The following is a 24623-nucleotide window of genomic DNA, read 5'->3' on the forward strand; positions in this document are numbered from 1 at the left end:
CGTTTGTTGAAAAGATCATCCTCTCTCCACTGAATTACTTGGGATTTCCGTGAAAACTCCACTGACCAGGGACTTCGCTGGTGGTGCAGTGGTTAAGAATCTGTCTGCCAATGCAGGGGACACAGGTTCGAGCCCTGGTCCGGGAAGATCCCACATGTCACGGAGCAACTAAGCCCGTGTGGCACAACTACTGAAGTCCACCTAGAGCCCGTGCTCCACAACAAGAGAAGCCACTGCAGTGAGAAGCCCCCGCACCGCAACGAAGAGTAGCCCCAACTCACTGTAACAAGAGAAAGCCTGTGCATAGCAATGAAGACCCAACACAGCCAAAAAATAAATACATTAATTAAAAAAAAAAAGAAAAACCTTAACTGACCAACTTTATACTTGTTCAGTTGTTTTGTTCATTTTAGGTGGTTTACACTCCACATTAATTTTATTATTATTATATACATTTTAAAATGTATTTATTTATTTTTGGCTGCATTGGGTCTTCGTTGCTGTGCACGGGCTTTCTCTAGTTGCAGAGAGCGGGGGCTACTCTTCGTTGCAGTGCACGGTCTTCTCATTGCAGTGGCTTCTCTTGTTGTGGAGCACAGGCTCTAGAGCACAGGCTCAGTAGTTGTGGCGCACGGGCTTACTTGCTCCGCAGCATGTGGGATCTTCCCGGACCAGGGCTCGAACCTGTGTCCCCTGCATTGGCAGGAGGATTCTTAACCACTGCGCCACCAGGGAAGCCCCACATAAATTTTACAATCAACTTCTTAATTTCTAGAAAAAGAGCCTGGGATTTCATTGAATCTACAGATATTTCTGAGACTTAAAAACATTAACAATATTAAGCATTCTCATCTGTGAACATTGCATATCTCCCCATTTATTTAATTCTTCTTTAATGTCTCTCAGCTATTTTGAGGTCTTCAAGTGTACATATCTTGTGCATATTTTGTTGAATCTATCCTTAAGTATTTTTTTTTATCTACTATAAATATTGCTTTCTTTCAATTTCAAACTGTTCATTGCTAGAAAATAGAACTATAATTGATTTTTGCATGGTTACTGATCTTGCATACGACCTTACTAAACTCATTTTTCGCAGACTTTTTGGTATTGTCTATGTACACTAAGTGAACAACACAGCTTTACTTCATCCTTTCAAATCTGTGTGCCTTTATTTCTTTTTCTTGCCTTGCTGCATTGGATCAGACCTTCACTTTAATGCAGAATAAAAATTTTGAGGACAAATATCCTTGTTCCTGATCGAAGGGGAAACACATTAAGTGTCTCACTATTTATATCAGATGTAGGATTCATAGACACCCTTTATCAGGTTGAGGAATTCCCCTTTAATCTTAGTTTGCTAAGAGCGTCTGAGAGTTTTACCACAAATGAATGTTGAACAAAGATATTTTTAATTATTATAAAAATTCAATGCTTGCCAGAGTATGCCAGTACACTTTAAAATGTTCTAATCTTTAACCCAGCAATGTGGTCGAATATTCAGGTACAACAACACTCATGGTGAAAAACTGGAAACAACAGAAATGACCCAGGACAGTTAAATAAATCACTGTATACACAAAGAACACTTTTTAGCATTAAAAATTATGTGTCAAAGAACATTTCATGAAATAGGAAAATACATATTACAACATAATATTAAGAGATAAAAGCCAGATAAATCTTATGATTCCAATTTTGTATAAATATACATATATGAGTGCTGGGATTAGTAATAATATTTTTAAAAATATTTTCCTGGGGCTTCCCTGGTGGCGCAGTGGTTGAGAGTCCGCCTGCCGATGCAGGGGACACGGGTTCATGCCCTGGTCCGGGAAGATCCCACATGCCGCGGAGCGGCTGGGCCCATGAGCCATGGCCGCTGAGCCTGCGCTTCCGGAGCCTGTGCTCCGCAACTGGAGAGGCCACAACAGTGAGAGGCCTGCATACAGAAAAAAAAAAAAAAAAAAAAAAAAAAATCCTGTATTTTCTATATTTTCTACAATAAACCTGAAAAATCCGATGTCTGGTACAGTGCCTTGCAACCACTGTAGCTCAATAAATGTTATTTTAAAAAGGGCAAATAGGGGCTTCCCTGGTGGCTCAGTGGTTAAGAATCCGCCTGCCAATGCAGGGGACTCGGGTTCAAGCCCTGGTCTCGGAAGATCCCACATGCCGCAGAGCAACTAAGCCTGAGCGCCACAACTACTGAGCCTGTGTTCTAGAGCCCATGAGCCACAACTACTGAGCCCACATGCTGCAACTACTGAAGCCCGCGTGCCTAGAGTCTGTGCTCCACAACAAGAGAAGCCACCACAATGAGAAGCCCGCAAACCACAAGGAAGAGTAGCCTCTGCTCGACAAAACTAAAGAAAGCCCGCGTGCAACGAAGACCTAATGCAGCCACAAATAAATTTAGTAAAAAAAAAAAAAAAAGGGCAAATAAAAGTATTACAATAGCTGTTCTCTGAAATGACTTCCACTTAATCTACTTGCTAGATCATCTAATGCTCTCCATCCTATGAAATATGTATGCTGAAGTACACAGCATACTAAATGCTAGCAATCATAGTGCAATCCCTCATGACTGCAAACTTTTGTTCCCACTGGCTGAATTAAATCCTAATCACAAGTCACTTGTTCTCTCAGTTTTTGCTAATTGTACCATCATTGTTAATTATGTGATCTAATCAGACATTCTGTAAACTGTTGGAAACCAAGTGCAAAATGAAAAAGAAGTTGTTTCTGGGAATTCCCTGGCCGTCCAGTGGTTGGGACTCTGCACTTTCACTGCCGAGGGCACAGGTTCAATCCCTGGTCAGGGAACTAAGATCCCACAAGCCATGTGGCATGGCCAAAAACAACAACAAAAAAACGAGAATTTGTTTGCATAGAAACTAAGTTGAATGTTTTGGAAAGACTTAATAAAAGTAAATCTCTAAAACCAATTTCTGATGAATTAGGGGTAAGACAATTCTAAAAACTTAGGGGAAAAACTGAACATATCTAGAAGATTTCTATACTAAGACTGTATCTGAAGTGTTTTAAAGTTTTTATCCTACTTTACATAAGCAAAAACTTGAAATTATAGGCAATACATTAAAGTTATGGTTTGTTTGAGAGACAGGAAGTTCCAAATGGCAGACTCATACTCAAAACCAAAAGGATTTGGCCTTAAAGCAAAAGACTGGTAAATTAACAGTACATTTAAATATTTCAAATTAAAATAAAACATTTAAGGTGTTTTAACTATTCTTTATGATTCCTCACCTTAAACGACTTTTTGGCTAATCATCACTAACTACTGGTCCTAACTGCATTAAATAAGAGCATATTTACTGTACTTTGATAATCAGAAAAAAAATTATTAAAATTAAAAGGATTATTAGCGGAGTTGGGGAGGGAAGTACTACATCTCTTCACTCTGCTGATTTACCTCATAAAGCATGAGTCGAACATCAGCCTGCTGGCCTAAGCATCTCCTCAAACTATCCATGATCTCAAGGCAAAAGGTTTCATTGGCGACAGAATTGTAACGGCTATGGACATCCACATGGACCTGAAAAGAAGAGAGGCCAGTTCATGTCTATCTTACTAGAGTAAGTAGTTTCTATTAAGGGGGTAAAATGAGCTGATGTACTTGGTCAAAGAACCTTACATTTAGCTTTCCCCATATGCCAAAACCCAGGACTGAGGCAGATATTATAATCATTATTAGGCCATGATAAGTTATCACTCTTATTCTAGTTTGGACTAAGAGAATTTTCAAGCACTTAAAAAAATTAACTCTTCCTTATTCCTTAAGATTTTCCTTGGCAATGTCACCTGCTTAGTAAGGCACACAGATTATTTCATGCTTCTAGAATTCAGTAGTCATAATAAACTTTATTTTACATAAAAGGTCTAAAAGACTTCCTTACATGTCTTCAATAGCTAGAAGAATTGAGCTATTTTTGGTTCCGTGAACTCCTGAGAGGTTTAGGGGTAGGTAGTTATTTTCTTCAGATATGGACTTGACAAAGAATAACACTGCTTGTTTGAGTCATATAATAAATTCAGCCATTATAGACCAAGAACTCCTAATCCTCACTTCAGGCATCTTAGTGAGGAAGTTAATACTGACTGAGGTCAAATCCCAGTTCTACCCATTACTGGCCATGTCACCCTGGGCAAGTTATTTAACCTGTCTCAGTCTCAGTTTTCTTACCCTTAATTTGGGGATAATAACAATACATAAATGATAATAACAATACATAAATGATACTCTCAGTCTCAGTTTTCTTACCCTTAAATTGGGGATAATAACAATACATAAATGATACCCAGTGTTCCTAATATTTAATCTATGCCATATGTTATAAACAAAAGTTTTGTATAGTTATACCAGAGCAATAAAGGATTCTTAATGAAACTAGTAAACAGATACGTCTCTTATTATAAATCGTATATTACTGAATTTAAATGACAATTTTATTGCTGCAAAACCTAGATTATCACGTTACTGTAAAATGTTTTGTTTTCTCAGGTTACAGGTTTTAATAGATGTACAAAGTAAATAAACTATTAAAACTGGGGACAATAACAGTATTTAGCCTCAGAGAATTGCTGTGAAGATTAAATGAGAAAATAAATGTAAAGCACTTAGCATAGAGTCTAGCACAGTGCTGTCCAGTAGAAACACAATACAAATCACAAATGCAAGCCACATATATAATATTAAATTTTCTAGTAGTCAAATCAAAAAAGTAAAAAAACTGGTGAAATTAATTTTAATATTTTATTTAACCCAACACAGCCAAAATATTATCTCAACACATAATCAAAATTAAAAATTATTAACGAGATAGTTTACATTCTTTTATCTCACACAGAGTCTTCAAAATCCAGTGTGTGTTTTACACACAGAGCAACACTCAATTTGAACTAGCGACATTTCAATCAATATTCAGTTCAACAGCCACCTTGAGGCTAGGGACTACCATATTGAAAAGCACAGTTAACACACAGCAAATTTTCCATTAAAAAGTGTTGGCTGATATCATCATCATCATCAGACTCTCAGTTTCAGGATCATTTGTACAACCAGAAAAGGAGTAAAAGAAAAGAGTATGCACATCATCAGCTCCTGCATCAGTGCACACACTATAAGCTGGTGTGAAAAAAAATCCTTACCTGGCTAATTCCAATAGACTGACTGCACTGAGAAGACGACAAGCTGCCTAAAACTTTAAAGTTCTTCAGGAGCAGCAAAAACCCAGCAACTGCAGATTTTCGGGCATCAAGCTGCCTAGCTCAGGAATAGACAGAGAAGAAGTTACCAAACAGTACTGATTTCACAGGAATAGGCTTCTGGGTCAGAAAAATTCAGTTACTTCTGTACAGGAAAGGAATATGTATAAACAATGAAGTACAGAGCAAAATAAATTGAATTTATATACTCAAAATAAGGCATTGGGGCTTCCCTGGTGGCGCAGTGGTTGAGAGTCTGCCTGCCGATGCAGGGGACACGGGTTCGTGCCCCGGTCTGGGAAGATCCCACATGCCATGGAGCGGCTGGGCCCGTGAGCCATGGGCGCTGAGCCTGCGCGTCCGGAGCCTGTGCTCCACAACGGGAGAGACCACAACAGTGAGAGGCCCGCGTACCACAAAAAAAAAAAAAAAAAAAAAAAAAAGGCATCGGCTGTTCACAGCAATTAGTAGTATAGGAATTCAGCTGAATTTTGCATTATCTACTTAACCTCTGGCACTATCTATACTTTCTTCTATCCTGCTGACAAGTCTATGAGGGAAATGAGAACAAGAGTGCTGAAAGGCTGTACAATGGGTTGATAACTCAAATGTAAGTACTAAATATAGCAAAGGAAATTGCTGATTTTCTCTGAGTTTAAAGGAGCACTTCCTTTCTTCATAGAGGAGTGCAGTGCTTGGTGCCTTATAAACCCTCCATCCAGAAAAATGATACACTCATCTCACTGAGGCTCAATGATTAATGCATGTTATAGATGCTACAATATACAACCTTGGCCTATCAGACATGCTTTTGGGTAAGGAGTAACAACAAACTGTCAATTCTAGAATAGGGATAAACAGCATATGGCTACTTACTAGTTGCTCCTCTGAATATCCATGTGTATTATAATATGGCCAATGTGGTATTAATTTGGTATCTTATCCTTAAAGTAACAAATGCTTCCCACATATTACCCATCTCATAGTATCTTTAGGAGATGGTATTATCATCTCTAAGTTTGGGTTAGGAATTTGCATGACTGCTGTGAATAGGTTGTACTAGAGATGACTGCAGAGAGGACTCTAAGTAACATTAGAAAGCATCACTTCCTCAGATCTCATGGGAGGCTACATACCTGGCAAACATAGCTTTCCGAAGGACAAGTATCAAGGAGTCTCTTATTGACAAGCTGACTTTTAGAAGGGGCTGAAAGAGGAAGAATCAGTAGGTAAAAACAGCAATTTGTTTATTAGCCTTAGCACATTTCTACTCAATACTGTTACCATTTGGCTTTTATAAGAAAGTTTGGCTCTGTTTTATAAACAAGTTGCATTGTTTATTACACTTAGTAATAAGGACAATTTTATATTTTGAAATGCTAAATTGAAACTAGTTGTGAATACCTTTAAACCTACTGTCCTCAATTAATAATTTCCTAAGAGCCTTTCAATTACTTCACTAACTTGAAACTGAATCAAAGGAGAGAGAATAGCACTATGAAGAGGGGGTAAACTTGGAAAATAGACTCTATTTTAATAGAAAGTTTTATGTTCTAGAATCAAGGAAAACAGTATTTCTTACATGTATATGTGTAAGAAATACATCAGACCTCCACTCGGCAGTTCAACCTCAGTTGTGGTGAGCTCTTTAGGAGTCAAGACTTACCTGCACTGCCTTCATCAGCCCTTGTACGGTTTGAAGGGGCAGAAAGGACAAATAGTCAAAAGTTTCTGTGACTTTAGAAGAACAACTTTGAAGAACTAAGGGTGAATACATGATGATATCTGAAAGCAGGTCTGAAAAACAGAATCTATAATCAGTTGCCTCAAATAACTAAAAACGTTTCAAATAAAAGGAACATAAAATGGAGAAAGAAATGGTAAAAAGTTTTTTGTTTCTTTCTCAAATAAGTCAAGTACACTGCAACATAGATTTCTACTGATTCTATGTATTAAGACTTTAAGGTCAATGTAACCAGGATACTTGTAAAATTTCTTCTGGTGATAGTGTAAGACTACAAAAATTAAACTGTCTAAAAGAAAGGAAGAAACCCATTATACTGCCTGAATAAGTAGTACACATTGTCTTCATATTTCCAAACTGAAATAAATCAATAAATATTTATGAATTTCTATTATATGCAAGCATAATAATATGGTCCTATAAGGAATATTCAAAAGCACAAAACCTGGTCTCTCTTCCTTCAAGAATGTTAATTTAGCTGGAAGTGAAGAAAAAAATATTTTAAAAGAATGAAAGAATAGAATGATACCAAAAATCTAATAATTCCAAACATTGTTTATTGTCTAGCAAATGGTAAAGAGAGAGTTTAAACAGGAGCGCAAAGGAAGAGATCATTATGAGATGGTGTGCTTTAGGAGAGCAAAGAGAAGAAGGAATTTAAGCTGGATTCTAAAAGATGGGTAACATTTAGATGCACAAAGAACTGGAAAGAACTATTATATTTAAAGGGAAAAGTACGAGTAAAAGTACAGGAAAGGCAAGTGTAAGACATATTCAGAGGATGGTGGGGAAATCTGTGGAGACAGGGTGAAGCATTCAGAAAAGTAAATAATGGAAGTTAATGCTGGAAAGGTAGGTTGGATCAAATTGTCAAGGACTTTTTTTGGCCGTGGCACGTGGCTTCTGCGATCTTAGTTCTGCGACCAGGGATCAAACCCAGGCCCATGGCAGTGAAAGCACTGAGTGCTAACCACTGGACTGCCAGGGAATTCCATCAAGGACTTTAAATACCAGGATAAAGAGCTGGTAATTTATGAAAGGAGGTATTAGTGAGTTTTGAATGACAGAGTGGTATTTTAGGAATACTGATCTGGCGGCAATTTGCAGGCAGAATCGCTGCAGAGAAAAAAGAAAGCAGGGAAACCAGTTAGGAAGCTGTGGTAGTAGTCTAAATGCAAGGTTATAAGACTGGGAATTAGGCAATGGGTGTATGTGTGTGGGGGAGGGTATAAAAAAGAAGAAAGAGGTAACAGTATGACGGAAAGAATGAAAGAACTTAGGTACCAAGTGTATTTGAGAAGATTAAAAGGAATTCTAGCCTCTGAGACTCAGAGCCGTGTTTCAGATAACAGAAACAGGGACAACGGAAAGGGGAATTTGTTTGAAGGCAACAGTATTGCATTTGAAATAAAAGGAAAAAAAATACTAAATGGAAATATCCAGCAGGAATGAAGTCACTGAAGCAGTGAACTAAGGAAAGAGGAGAGTCTTGACATAAAGATTTGGGAGCCATGCCCACAAAAGACCCCACCAAAATAACTGAAATCATGAGAAGTGGTACGATATCTGCAAGTAAGATAATATATAAAAAGAGGGACAGACACTGCCCACCAAGATGGAGTAAGAGTAACCAGATTTATCTTCCCACTTTAAACATCTACAAGAAAATAAGCCAAATTACATGAAACAACAATTTTCAGACACCAGACAAGAAGCAGTACAGACAATGATCCCTGAGAGAAGGGAAATAAATGAGGAGAGGCTTATAATAATTGCCCCATCTTACTGCCTGGAGGGTTTCTAGGCAGTAGCACAGAGAGGGGAAACTCAGAATCCAGCGGTCTTCCTGAGTTACAGAGACAGAGTTGACAATTCAGGAAAGCTAAGGCAGCTAGAATTCATAGGGCAGAGTACCAGAAAGGAAAGAGCTGCATGGAAAGAGGGCCCTGGAGATGTGCAGGTAGCTCCCCTTGTATGTTAGCTGCATGCTAGTCAGTGCATCTGTATGAAAAAACAATCTAAGTCAGGGAAAAAATCACAGGCAAGCAGTAGGCAAATCCATTCTCAGAGGTCATAAAGGACAGGAAATAGTTTATATTCACAACATCCACAGTGGAGACACCTCATAATATACAAGGAGCATTGCTTTAATTGTAGCACCAAGTTGGCCCTAGATTAAAGACTGTCTGGTCTTATATAACACAACATAAAAATAATCATAAAAAGGATTAAATGCTTTCCAAGAAACTTAAAGCTCAATAATATTCGAAGGAAAAAAAAATCCAGCAAATTAACAATGTGAAGTTCACAGTATCTGCCATCCAATCAAAATTATTCATCAGGCAAAGAAGCAGGAAAACACAACTCATGACGACGAGGAAATAAATCAATAAAAACAGATCAGAAATTACACAATGATAAGAGTTAGTAGACAAGGACATTAAAAGAACTAAAATAAATATATGTTCAAGAAGGTAAGGGAAGGGAATTCCCTGGTGGTCCAGTGGTTAGGACTTGGTGCTCTCACTGCCAGGGGCCCAGGTTTGATCCCTGGTTGGGGAACTAAGATCCTGCAAGAAGATGTGGCACAGCAAAAAAAAATAGGTCAGGGAAGCATGTTTAAAAAAAAAGACAGGGAAGATACGGAAGACATAAATCAAACATCTAAAAATGAAAATTTTAATGGATAAGATCACTGCAGAAGATTTGGGAATCTGAATTTACAGCAATAAAAACTATCTAAAATGAAACACAAAGTAAAAAAGACTAAAGAGGGCTTCCCTGGTGGCGCAGCGGTTGAGAGTCCGCCTGACGATGCAGGGGACACGGGTTCGTGCCCCGGTCCAGGAAGATCCCACATGCCGCGGAGTGGCTGGGCCCGTGAGCCACGGCCGCTGAGCCTGCGCGTCCAGAGCCTGTGCTCTGCAACGGGAGAGGCCACACAATGAGAGGCCCGCGTACCGAAAAAAAAAAAAAAGAAAAAAAAAAAAAAGAAAAAAAAAGAGAAGGGAGAAGAGGAAAAAGGGAACAAAAAACAGACAAAGTAGAAAACAAATAGCCGGATGTTAATCACATTAAATGTAGATGGCCTGCCCTGATTAAAAGTCAGAGACTGTCAAATTGGATAAAAAAAAGTAAAACACAATTGTATGTTGTCTATAATAAAACGCAAGTTAACTATATAAAGACATAAATAAGTTAAATCTAAAAAGATGGAAAAAATATACCATGTTAACACTGATAAAAAGAAAGCTGCAGAGATTATATTAATATCAAAGTAGACTTCAGAGTAAATAATATTGCCAGGAACAAAAAGGTCATTTCATAACAATTAATGGATCCATTAACAAAGAGGACATAACAATCCTTAATGTTTATGCCCTATAATAGAGTTTTAAAATTCCTGAAGCAAAAACTGATAGAACTGAAAGGCACAGACAGTCATTTCTATAAATACAAAGTCAGAGATTTCAACGCCCCTCTCTTAATAGTTAACAGAATAAGTAGACAGAAAATCAGTAAGGACACAGGAGACTTGAATAATCTGAATTCAGTGATTTATAGAAAACTACCTAATAATAGAATACATATTATTTTCAATAGCATGGAGAACATTTATCAAAATGAACCATATTCTGAGAATAAAACAAGTCTCAATAAATTTTTTAAAATTCGCATCATACAAAGTATGTTTTATAACCACAAATTAGAAATCAATAACAGAAAACCTGGAAAATCTACAAATACTTGAAAACTAAACAACACACTTCTAAATAACCCACTGGTTAAAGAACAAATCACAAAAGAAATTAAAAGTATTTGGAACGGAATGAAAATAAAAAACAAAATTTATGGGATGCAGCTAAAGCAACGTTTAGAAGGAAATTTATAGTTTAATGCTTTATTGAAAAAAAAGAGAAAGGTCTCAAATTAATGACATATGCTTTTAATCAAAAGAAGCACAGACTGACCCAAAGTAGCAGTAGAAACAAAACAAAAAAGAGCACATATCAATAAAACTGAAAACAGAAAAACAACAGAGAAACTCAATGAAACCAAAAGCTGGTTCTTGGAGAAAAATCAATAAAATTGATAAACCTCTTGCTAGACTAATCAGGAAAAAGAGAAAAGATGCAAATTATGGCTTTTAGGAGTCAGAAAGGGCAAATCAATATAGATCCTACAGACATTAAATGGAATACTCGGAACAACTTCATGACAATAAATTTGATAACTTAAGATGAAATGGTCAAATTCCTTGAAAGACACAAACTACCAAAGTTCACCCAGAAGATTCAGATAACCTGACTAGCCCTACTTCTATTAAAAGAATGGATTTTGTAGTTAAAACCCTTCACACAAACAAAAGGAAACTTCAATCATCAGGAAGGAAAAATTAGCAGTATCAATATCTAGGTAAATATAACAGACCAGAAGTTGGCACACTTTTTCTGTAAAGGGCCAGACAATAACTATTTTAGGCTTAATGGGTCATGTGAGATAGATATATATATCACGAGTTGGTATATGTATGTATGTGTGTGTGTGTGTGTGTGTGTGTGTGTGTGTGTATATATATATATATATATATATATATATACATCAACTCAACTCTGCTGGTAAAGTATAAAAGCAAGATAGACAACACATAAATGATTGAGCATGTCTGTATTCCAATAATACTATATTTTATGAACTCTAAAGTCTAAAATTTTCATGTATCATGATATATTCTTCTTTTGATGTTTTTCAATCACTTAAAAGAGCAAAATGAACCCAAAGCAAGCAAAAGGAAGGAAATAATGAAAAGCGGAATTTGGTGAAATTGAAAAAAGAAAAAAAAAAAGAGAAAATTCAAACTAAAATCTCATTCTTTCAAAGATTAGTAAAACTGGCAAGCTTCTAAGCCAGACTGGTAAAGAAAAAAAGAAAAAAGACATATCACTGATATCAAGAACGTCTAGATTTGGAGATCACGTGATTTCTATGTAGAAAATCCTAAGGAATTGCCAAAAAGCGACTAGAACTAATAAGTGGGTTTAGCATGGTTGCAGGATGTAAGGTCAATATTAAAAAAGCAACTATTTCTACACAACAGCAATCAACAATCAGAAATTGAAAATTTTAAAAATACTATTTACAACAGTGTCAAAAAAATGAAATAGGGATCGACAAAAGATATGCAAGATCCACGCAATGAAAACTACAAAACATTGCTGAAAGAAACTGAAGAAGTAAAATAAATGGAGAGATACATTGTGTTCGTGGGTTAGAAGACTCAATATTGCTAAGATGCCAATTCTCTCCCCAATTAATCCATACATTTGAGGCAATCTCCATCAAAACTTGAGACCTTTTATAAAAACTGACAAACTGATTAGAATATTTATTTGGAAATGCAAAGGACCTAGAATAGTCAAAAGTTAAAAGACTTACACTATTGCTTTTAAGACACATTATGACGCTATAGCAATCAAGACATAACACACACATAGCTCACTGGAATAGAACAGATTCCTAAAATAGACCCACACATGTATGGTTAGTTGATTTCAATAAAGATGTCATGGTACCTCAATGAAGAAAAGATAATCTTTTCAAAAAATTGTGTTGGAACAACTGGATAGCCTTAAGCAAAAAGATGAACCTTGTTATGTCACATCCTATAAAAAATTTAACAAAAATGGATCACAGATCTAAGTATAAGAGCTGAAACTATAAGGCTTCTAGTAGAAAATATAGGAGAAAATCTTAGTGACCTTGGGTTTGGCAAAGATTTTTTTAATACATGACATAAAAAGCAGGAACTATACAAAACTGATGAACTGGTAACTGATAAATTAAAAATGTTGGTTCTTCAAATGACACTGTTACAAATATTAAAAGTCAAACCACAGACCAGGAGAAAATATCTGCAAAACATATATCTGACAAAGGACTTGTATTTAGAATATATAAATAACTCTTACAACTCAGTAATAAAAAGGGAAACAACTCAATTTTTTTAAATGGACAAAAGACCTGAACAGACATTTAACCAAAGAAAATATAGAAATGACAAATAAGCATGGCAAATGTTCAATATATCATTAGGCATTGAGGAAATGCAAACAAAAACACAATTAGAATGAGTAAAATTAAAAAGACTGATCATACCAAGAGTTGGTCACAATGTGGAGCAACTAGAAACACTGCTTATAGGAATGTAAAATGGTACGACGACTGTGGAAAATAGTCTGGCAGTTTCTTAAACTATAAAGCCTACACCTACCATATGGTGTACCCATTCCACTATAACATGTTTCCATACAGAAATGAAAGCATACATCCTCAGAAAGACTTTCACATTAATGTTCATAGCAGCTTTATTCGTGATAGCCCCAAACTAGAAACAACCTAAAAACCTGCACACAGGTGAATGGATAAATAAATTGTGGTTATATCCGTATTAGGGAATACTAACAATAAAAAGGAAATCAATTATTGATACGTGTGACAACTACAGAAAAATCTCAAAAGAATTATGCTGAGTGAAAGAAGTCAGACCAAAAAGAAAGGAAAAAAAAAAGGAGTACACACTGTAGGATTCCATTTACATAAAATTTTTTAAATTTATAGTGACAGAAAGCAGACCAGACTAGAGATGAGAGATGGGAAGGAAGAGAGGGATGCAGGAACAAATTACAAAGAGGCACCAGGAAACATTTGTGGGTGACAGATATGTTCATTTTGACTGTGGTGATACTTTCTGTTTCGCTGGTGTATATGTATGTCAAAAGTTATCAAACTGTTATACTTTAAATATGTGGACATTGTTGTACCTCAATTATACTTCAATAAAGCTGTAAAGAAAGAAAAAAAGTAGAACGAAGTGTCAAGTACAGAGCTTTGGAGAACCCTGACATTTAAGGATAGAAGAAAGAAAAGGAATCACTAAAGAAGAAAAAAAAACTGATCATAGGCAGGATAAGATGCAAATTATTACAGTTATCAACTTCAGGGGAGTTGTAAACAGTGTAGAATGATAGAGAAATTAAGAAAGTTGGTGATTAAGAAAAGACCAGTGGATTTAGACATTAGGATATATGTATTAAAAGAGCAAAACATTCAGAGGTCACCAAAGAGACCAGTACTGAAGTCAGAATGTCAAGGGTTAGGGCTTCCCTGGTGGCGCAGTGGTTGAGAGTCCACCTGCCGATGCAGGGGACACGGGTTCGTGCCCCGGTCCGGGAAGATCCCACATGCCGTGGAGCGGCTGGGCCAATGAGCCATGGCCGCTGAGCTTGCGCATCCGGAGCCTGTGCTCCGCAACGGGAGAGACCACAGCAGTGAGAGGCCCGCGTACCGCCAAAAAAAAACACAAAAAAACAAAAAACGAATGTCAAGGGTTAAGAGAACGGGAAGTCATTGAGTGACAGCAGAAGGACAGCACTCACCTGAGAAGTATTCAAACAAAAAAGAGAGAAAGTTGATGCAAGACAGAAGTTCACTCATTAGTTATATGCTCTTTTCCTTCTTGACAACCATAGACAATATAAATGCATTTATGTTTTACTGGCATCATAATCAAAGATGTCATTAAAGATGTCAATCTACTGTATCATTACATTTTTTTCCAGAACCAAAAGCGTTATGACATTTAAATAAAAATGTTCCTGACAACTTTATCCACCCTTCCAAAGTTCAATACCTATGAAATGAGTGATGGGGGAGGATCCTCTGGTAACAACCCTGTTGAGGACCTGCTCCAGAATTTCTTGTCTGATCATCTCATGGATCTAAAAAGAACAGAAGAACCAATAAAATATTCCTTGGTGACCTTCAGCTTACAATTATATCAAATGCATGTTAGGCAGATTAAAGAATAGTTTGAAAAAAAAAAAAAGAATAGTTTGAATATGGGCAAAACTGGACTGTTTATTTCAAAGACAAATATAACGTGAATCATCGGGAAAGAATCACTCAATTCTACCCTCATTCTGTGCTCAGACAATTCATTAGCAGGGCAAACTTTTATTAGCCTAAAAGAGAAATCATATGAAAGTACTGCTACATATAAGGTCCAGCATCAAACAGGAATAATTCTACCTAGGTATCTATTACATGCCAACGTCCATATTCCTGACAGTATGCACAACTTTTATTTTAAAATTTAAAAGCCCATGAAAATTTCTGAAAACCTAGAAAATCTTCACCAAGCCCTTCCTCAGTTTCTACAAGCAGAGCAACTGCCTAAAAAACAACCTGTTTTGAATTTTTACTTGAATTTTAGTTAAATTTCATACCTGAACTTGATAACTTTGGGATACAGACTAATTACTTTCAGACCCTGGACTAATAATTTGATTATTAGTAAATTCTATATTCTATAGATACCTTGGCAAAGCCAACATCTGTGTGAAATCAAGTGGAACCTTCTTAGTTTTAAAAAAGATTAATTTAAAAACAAAAACCATTTTCTTATTCTAAGAATGTTTTTAATCAGATTATGGTTAAGGAGAGTCATATGTATCTAATACACAACTCTCAAGGACTATTATATGACATTCACTTCATGGTTCTGGATCAGAACATCAGATTTACATTTAAATTGGCCTCCAAATAACATTTTCAGCAGATACGTTTGTTGTGTAGATACAGTGAACAACTGAATGTAAAGAAGATGTCTTAGAGAAATCACTGGCAAAGCAAATTTGTTTAGTCTCAGATATGATCTTTTTTGAACTTGAAATGAATTTTTGAAAGCTATTTCAGAAATTAAGATTCAGATGATAGCCATAATATGGTAATGAATTAAAAGATTGTAAATTCCCCAATTTGGTTCTTCAAAAACAATGAACCATTAAGAATGATTCTTCAAGCTTGATGTTCTACAGCAACCTAAAAGATTATTTTTTGTATAAGGGAATTTTAAAAACCCAGAAATGATTTACTGCTAGAGGAAGAAGAGGAAATCATGAGGAAGTTAACTTATATTCAAACTTCTAAAACATGGTCAGGAAGAACAGAAATTGGAATAAATGAAAATCTCATATAAATAAAGAGTGAGAAAGTAAGTATTCCATCAAACTGGGTCTATAATGTTTCAATCACTATCCCAATCTCTGTTCTGGGAAACTGCTACATACTCAAATTGCCCTGTCCCCCAGACTCCCAAGTTAATGCCCTATTTATTAGGGAATGGTTGCTAAACTAGAGTCTCACCTTGAAAGTTTCCAACAGGATATTAGCTCCCAGCTTACATGCATGCTGGTTTGGCATTCTAGAAAGACCTGAGCTGGCTTCAATAGTTTTTCCATCAAGAATCTTCTTTGGCCCATAGGAATCCATTAAAATGAAGCCAAGTTCTACCAGGCCCTGAGTAACATGATCCCAACTGTGAACACTGCAAGAAAACAAAGTTTAGTTAAGAAGAAAAACTTAGTAAAATACCTTACCTCTATATTCTCTGCCGTGTTACGTATTTCCCAAACTTGACCTGGATAACCAACACTCCACATAAATTCTGAATTTCTTAATGAACAGTAATGGGAATGGTAGGCAAGCAAGCTCTACCGACAGAACACCAAGAAAATCCAAAAACTACAGAACATTAAAAAACATATGAAGCAGAGCAGCACTCTGAGAGGATGACAACATGCTGGAGGATTAGGGCAATGCCACACCTAGAAGATTAGCCCTTGGTACACCCTACCACTATCCTCAAGTCACAGAGGCAGAATGTGTTAAAAGATACAGCACTCTCAGACAAACTAATGGGGAATATCAAAAACGATAATAAGGAGATAAGCAATAACCACCAAATACAAGAAAACAATATCACCACGAAAGAGAAGCACCAAACTCAATGAAGACAACTAATCGCTAAGGGAAAAGGTTAATGGGACAAAGAGAAGATTTTAAAAGTCTAATGAATATCCTCAGAGAAATAAGAAAGAGTATTATAGCATGAAACAAAAAATGAACTGTTATGAAAATAGAACCAATTAGAAATTTTGGAAATAAAAAACATGACGGATAGAGTGAAAAACTCAATAAATGGACCTAAGAATAAAATGGGCAGAGCTGAAGAAATAATTATTGAGAAGAGCGAGCTAAGGAATTTTTGTTGAACTTGACACAAAAAGACAAAAATATGAAAAACGTGAAAGAAAAATTAAGAGATACAGCACACAGATCAAGAAATTCCAACAGTTAATAAGAGAGAAAAAGGGGAGACAGTACTCAAAGAAAATAGAAGAAAATCATTACAGAGTTTAGGAAAGACATGACTCCTTACAGTGAGAGGGCACACCAATTACCAAACAGAAATGAATTAAAAAGGAACCTACATAAACACAAATTGTGTTAAATTTCAGAAGATAAAGGATAAAAATAAAGTCTTAAAAGTTCCCATGAAGAAAAATAACAGATTATCTAAAATAATACAAGAATCAGATAACCATCAGACTTTTCATCAGCAATTCTAGATGCAAAAAGACAACGTGAAACTGATTATAAACTCAGAATTTTAAACCTCGTCCAACTATTTCTGTTCAAGTGGAAGAGCAAAACAAAGACATTTTCAGATATGAAAAGTTTACTATCCACAAACCATATCCGAAAGGATTACTGCAAAAAATATATACTTATGGCATATCTCCAAGTGAAAAGTATGAGGTTCAAAAGATAAGATGTAAACAAAGAAACCAGTAAAATTATGAAGTCTAAATAAGTATAGTCTGTTAATAATCTCAACAAGAATGAAGTGGAGAAATGTTTGCTGTGGGCTAAAGTTACCATCTTGGAGGGAGGAGACAGTTGTAGTCGGTTTGCTACAAAATGTTTATCTGTAACATGAAAGAGCTCATACATGATTGGTAAACAGGGGAGGTAAGTATAACCTGGAAGTTTTATTGGTTCATAGGTGATTTTTTTTCCTAGTACATTAATGTTCTGCACCTCTAAGTATCTGCAGGTAAACACAAAGTATGCCAATAGAGCTAAATATAGCAAACCATGGAGACAAACCACAGACAAAGCATGACACAGTAAAGACCGTTATAACAGCTAACGTATATTCTGAAATACAACATTAAACATGAAAGTAACAACCAGGATGGTTACCAGTTTTTTCAATTTGATTTAAAATGGATTTGCCTAAAACTGCTAATAATTTAATTGTCTAAAACTGCTAATTCAATTCCATCCATCAGTCCCAAACTCCCAACAGTTAAAGTAAATAAAACTCAGTTTTCTACTCACCTAAAAAGCCAATGAAGACTCAGGTCAATAGAGTAGTAATAGCATTAAAGGAAATAGCATGAAAGGAGCAAAGGTACCTACTTCAGTTTTGTATCCTTGCTATCAAGGTGGCCAAGAACTCAGCCCTTGGGATTCAAGGATCTTCTGATCTTAACACTAAATACCCTATGAACCTTATGGTTCATGAACTTACCTATTCTTTACCACTTCCAAGATCATGGTTGAAACACAACATCTATGAGGAACTAGATCCTGAAGAAATTTTGAGCCTTGGAGAAGCTGAAGATCCTTAAAGCTTTTTATAACCAAAGACTTTAAAAGGTCAAATACCTAATATAATGAAAGAAATAGGAAAATGAAGCAAAAAATGATAGCCCATACTATAGAATCTTAACCCTGTAACTGTTCCTACTTGCTGCCATACACTCATATCCCTATGACAACTGTTTCACTGATGAGTATGATACAAAAATTACGACTTTCAGTGGGAACTTAAAAGAGCTGAAGATAGAGGTCTTCCTTGAGAGAAAAAGGGCTAAAAATCAATATTACCCACAACCAGAGAAACACATATGAGAAAAAAGGGTAAAGGATTTTATATTTTCATTCTTTCAAATAACAGATTCTCATTAATTTCAAGTTGATCAGGGACAGTTTCTTAGAAAGCTACAACATAATACAATTGCAATGAATACCCAGCTAAACTTCCCATTCTTGCTACTTGGACTGTGTGATGTTTCCACTCTTATTCCCATCTCGCCACCTGGCTTACCACACAATAGGAAGTGGAGGTATAAACCAAGTATCTGAAGAAGTCTTCAAGCAGCCCACAGAGAACAGTGTGGGCCTACATTCTTATAGGGGAATATGCTGCTGGCAGGGTGGGAGTGGAATTGTTTAGGAAAAGATAATTTAAAAAAAACAGACTATTGTACACTTTATCAACTACAGAAGGAACCAAAAAGTCATTCATAAATACCTGTTCCTCAAATCTTTGTATTCTTGTTACAGAGAGGAAGAGGGCAATGCTGAAAGGACATATATTACTACCGAAATCTCCTTGCTGTCCTGCCTAGAACAATAAATCAAAAAGGAGTCATAACTTACATCTGAAAAGAATAATATATCCTACTTAAAAACAAGTCCTTAGATGGATCAGAAACCTAAATATAAGAGCTAAAACTATAAAACTTTTAAAAGGAAACACAGTAGGAAATCTTCAAGACTTTGGATTAAAGATTTCTTAGATACAATAACAAAAACATAATTTATATAAGAAAAAACTGATAAATTGGATCTCATTAAAAATCAAAACTTTTGTGCTTCAAAAGACACCATTAAGAAAATGAAACAAGCCAGAGACTGAAAAAAATATTTGCTAATTACATACATGATAAAGGACTTGTACCTATGATATACAAAGCATTCTTAAAACTCTTTAAGTCACAATCAAAAAATGGGCAAAAGATCTGAATAGACATTTCATCAAAGATATCAGAACAACTAAATAAGCACATGAAAAGATGTTTGGTTATCATCAGTCACTAAGGAACTGCAAAGTAAAACCTCTATGAGATACTGTTTCACAGCTATTAGAATAGGTATATTAAAAAAAAAAAGACAGTAACAAATGTTGGCCAGGATGTGGATGAACAGGAGCCCTCATACAGTGCTGACGGATATGTAAAATGATGTAGCCACTCTGGAGAACAATTTGGTAGTTTCTTTAAATTATAAACATATGGGACTTCCCCAGTGGTCCAGTGATTAAGACTCCGTGCTTCCACTGCAGGGGGCGCAGGTTCGATCCCTGGTCAGGGAACTATGATCCCACATGCCACACGGCATGGCCAAGAAAAAAATTATATATATATATATATATATATATATAGAGAGAGAGAGAGAGAGAGAGAGAGAGAGAGAGAGAGAGAGAGAGAGAGAGAGGAGAGAGAGACAGACACATAAATGTATTACATAACCCAGAAATTCCACTTGTAGGTATCTACCCAAGAGAAATGAAAACATATGTCCACACAAAGACATGCATGTGAATGTTCACAACAGCATTATTCATAATAGCCAAAAAGTAAAAACTCAAATGTCCATCAACTGGTGAACAGCTAAACAATGGATATGTCTATACAACGGAATACTATTTAACAATAAAAAGGAATGAAATACTTGTAAGTGCTACAACATGGATAAACCTCGAAAATTATGCTAAATGAAAGAAGCCAAACACAGAAGATTACATATTGTATGATTCTATTTATATGAAATCAGGAAAGGTAAATCTATAGAAACAGGCATGAAGGATCTTACAAGGTGATGAAAATGTTCTAAAACTGAATTATGATGATGGTTGCACAATTAGGTAAACTTATGAAAAATCAATGAATTACACACTTAAAATGGGTGTATTTTTTTTTCTTTTTTTTTTGGCTGTGTTGGGTCTTCGTTGCTGTGCGTGGGCTTTCTCTAGTTGCAGTGAGTGGGGGCTACTCTTTGTTGCAGTGCGTGGGCTTCTCATCGTCCTGGCTTCTCTTGTTGTGCAGCACAGGCTCTAAGCGCACAGGCTTCAGTAGTTGTGGCACGTGGGCTCAGCAGTTGTGGCTTGTGGGCTCTACAGCTCAGGCTCAGTAGTTGTGGCGCACGGGCTTAGTTGCTCCACGGCATGTGGGATCTTCCTGGGCCAGGGCTTGAACCCATGTCCCTTGCATTGGCAGGCAGATTCTTAACCACTGTGCCACCAGGGAAGCCCCAAATGGGTGTATTTTATGTTATGTAAATTGCACCTCAATAAAGCTTAAAAAATAGATCTTTGAGCCCTGAAAGAAATGACAAGAAACAAAAGAAAAAAAGGAATACAGCTTCCCTGGTGGAGCAGTGGTTAACAATCCTCCTGCCAATGCAGGGGACACGGGTTTGATCCCTGGCCCAGGAAGATTCCACATGCTGCAGAGCAACTAAGCCCGTGCATCACAACTACTGAGTCTGTGTGCCACAAATACTGAAGCTCGCACGCCTAGAGCCTGTGCTCCGCAGCAAGAGAAGCCACAACAATGGGAAGCCCATGCACTGTTATGAAGAGTAGCCCTGGCTTGCTGACTAGAGAAAGCCTGTGCACAGCAATGAAGACCCAACACAGCCAAATATAAAAACAAATAAATTAATCAATTAAAAAAAAGAAAAAAAGGAATAAATATAAAATCAAAGATGAATAAAACAGAAAACCAACAAACAAATATAAAACAGTCGATAAAGCTGGTTCTTTGAAAAGATCAATAATATAGTTACTGTAAACCTAAATAAAAAGAAGAGTGAACAGATACAGAGAAGACAAAGGAGCTTCAAAGGCTAGTTCCCACATCATGGTCTTTAAATATCCTTTCCTACAAAAGGGACCCAAGGCTCCTTAGAGAAATCAGGATCGGGTAAGGAAAGTACAAGTGTGTCTTGGATAGCTTATGCCACAGAAGTGCTCAAAGACTAATGGGGCCATGTTAGAAGGACACATAAGCCTACCTCAAGGATCCAATTAGCCAAATATGGGTCACTTTGGGTACTGCATACGAGCAGATTGAATTTTAAAAGGTTCATTGGCTGCATAACAATATCAAAAAAATGGGGGGTGGCTCTTTTCACAGAAGAAAACCAGCTAATAATGTAGAAGGAATGACAGAATTAAAATTTTCTAATCTTAATTCTACTATTTTGCAACTCCGAGTATAATTAGTGATTTAGGCCAAGAATCATCAGTAGCCGGGAAAACAAAATCCACTGTGTGAAAGGTTGCTGAGGAAAAGAATTTTCGCATGCCTCGAATTATGATCCCATGGATTACTTTCTAATTACAAAGGGAAACATATACCTTTGCAAATGAAGAAACCTGATGGTCATTGCCTTGATCAAATGATTTGGCTAAGACTGCCTGATACTATGAGGCTTCTGACATAATGCAATAGAATAGTGGTTGGCAAACTACAGCCTCTGGGACAAATCTAGCCCATCACCTAATCTTGTACAGCCCATGAGCTAAGACTGATTTTCACTTTTTTAATTGTTGAGGGGGAAAAAAAAATCAAAGGAAGAATAATATTCTGTGACACACGAAAATTAAATAAAATTCAAATTGCAGTGCCCATGTAGTTTCATTGGCACACAGCCACAGTCATTCATTTATGTGTTGTTTCTGGCTGCCTTCCTGCTACAACAGTAGGGCTGAGTAGCACTGACAGAGACCGTATCACCTGCAAAGCCTAAAATAGTTAGTGTCTGTCCCTTTAGAGAAAGTTTGCTGACCCCAACAAGAGAAAGTATACAACATCACTTATGACATATTCTTGCCAAAAATGTTTAACTTGAATCTAATCATGAGGAAAAAGACAAATCTGACAATGAGAGACACAAGAAAACTGGGCTGGATGCTTCAAAAAACTCAATGAAAAGGTATTAATCCTTATTCTTAGGAGACATCTGTGGAAGTATTCAGGCATTGAAGGGTCATGATTTCTTCTTTTAAATGGTTCAGAAAAAAATCTATACTTGTGAGAAAGTGAGATAAGGTAAATGTAGCAAAATACTTAAAAAGAGTTCAAAACATTTCTAATTTTTATCTTACTACTTCACAAATATTTAATGATGAATGACTTAGCTTCACAAAACCTCACAATATATTACTAGAAATAGGCAATTTCCCCAATTCACAAATACGGAAACAGAGGTCAAGACTGAAGCTCATAGAATAATGGAGTTAAGGTTAAATTTTGAGTTTCCTGCTGAACAGTCTTCACCTTTTTTTTTCTTTTTAAACACTAAAACACTTAAGGTATGGTTTTAAAACAGAACTTGCTTAAGAATGTAGTGATATCATATATCTTCCACTTTCAAAGTAAAAAAAAAGAGATCCTCTAGACCCAGGGTAGTTCTACAATATTTCTATGTATTTGTTTCCTGTCATTAATCAGCATAAAAGAGGCTTGAGTTCAAACATCCCTGTTTCATAAAGAGATCCTGGATCTCCTTAAGAGTGTGGGGCTACCTTTAGGAGTTTCAGTAGTTCTCTGCCTAGTTCACAGTCCAACTTGATGGCAAACACAATGTGTAGAATAATGGTGCCTTCCACGTGACGAAGTTCACCTGATGGTACAGTAACAAAATCCAACAGCCTAAAAGATTCAACAGAACGGTATGAGCTATAGTTTGGGAAAGAGACAACAGTCCATATGCTCATATGAACAAACAGAAAAACTCAAGCTGAACTAATATGATCACTGGAGGCAGGCACAAAGTACAAAATCTACTGTCTCATTCTCTGCTCCTTTTTTACAAAACTTCTTGAAAGAACTGTCTACAGTCATTATTTCCACTTCTTTACCTCTTCCCAGTTCAATTCAATTCAATTAGGCTTCTGTCCCCTCCCTAACCTCCCTTTCCAATGTTATTTGTAGCCCTTGCAAGAATAATCAAATGACCTGTACACTGTCAAAACCAATAACCAAATTTCATCTTAATTAAAGCCTCAGCAGATTTGACACAGTTGACCCCTTCTTTCTTGAAACACTTTCTTCTCTTAGCTTCTGGGGCATTGTCACTGGCCTCTTAATTATTTGTGCTGGCTCATCCTCCCTTTAAATGGTGAATGCCTCTGAGCTCAATCTTGGGTTTCTTTCTCTTCTCTTCACGATTTCCCTAGGTGACCCTATCCAGTCTGAAGGCTTTAGTCCTTTCCAATCTGTATTTCCTGTCCTGACCTCTAAAACCCCAGACTGCCTGCTCAACACCTCCATATGGGATACTAATATACATCTCAAACTTACATGGTCAAAACTGAGCTTATTTCCCCCTAAACTTGCTTTTTGTCAGTCTTTCCTAACTCAGTATACAAGACCACCTTCTAATCAATTGCTCAAGCCAAATAACTAAAAGTTATTCCAGATTAGAAGCAGTAGGCTGAAACAGGATTAAAAGCACGAACTCTGCAGCCAAACTGCTTGAATTCAAATCCCAGGTCCACCAACTTATGGCTACATAACCCTTGGAAATTCCTTAATTTCTCTGTGCCTTGGTTTCTATATATGCATAAAACAGAGGCAAAAGAGAGTTGCTGTAAGGTTTAAAGTGCATAGAACAGCACTTGGCACAGAGCAAGCACTCTGTTAAGTATTTGTTTAAAAAAAAAATCCTCTTTTTCAGTCACATCATGCTGTGTTCTGCCTTTGCACTAACTGTTCCACCAACTGAGAATGTGCTTTTTCCTGATCTATATATTGTGGCTCTTACCATTTAGGCTTCAGTTAAAATAACACCTTCTCAGAGAAGTTTTCCCTGACCACTCAACCTAAAGTAGCTATACTGTCACTGTCACATCATCCATTTGAAATATACGCATAACACTTTTCACTCT

The 24623-nt window shown here is 36.5% G+C and overlaps 1 protein-coding gene across 7 annotated transcripts in view; it reads right to left on the bottom strand.

The window, feature by feature from the left end:
* FANCI (FA complementation group I) overlaps positions 1–24623 on the bottom strand; it is a 76396-nt gene that overhangs the window by 28361 nt on the left and 23412 nt on the right. For all 7 annotated transcript variants that reach the window (XM_060005445.1, XM_060005440.1, XM_060005447.1 and 4 more), the window contains 9 exons: positions 23259–23385; positions 19197–19289; positions 18411–18547; positions 16178–16358; positions 14664–14751; positions 6896–7026; positions 6366–6436; positions 5173–5287; positions 3437–3559 (listed from right to left, as the gene is read on the bottom strand). In XM_060005445.1, coding sequence (XP_059861428.1) covers positions 3437–3559; positions 5173–5287; positions 6366–6436; positions 6896–7026; positions 14664–14751; positions 16178–16358; positions 18411–18547; positions 19197–19289; positions 23259–23385 — 1066 coding nt within the window. The remainder of the gene's footprint in view (positions 1–3436; positions 3560–5172; positions 5288–6365; positions 6437–6895; positions 7027–14663; positions 14752–16177; positions 16359–18410; positions 18548–19196; positions 19290–23258; positions 23386–24623) is intronic.

The sequence above is a fragment of the Delphinus delphis genome, chromosome 2 (assembly GCF_949987515.2).
Source record: "Delphinus delphis chromosome 2, mDelDel1.2, whole genome shotgun sequence".
Lineage (NCBI taxonomy): Eukaryota > Metazoa > Chordata > Mammalia > Artiodactyla > Delphinidae > Delphinus > Delphinus delphis.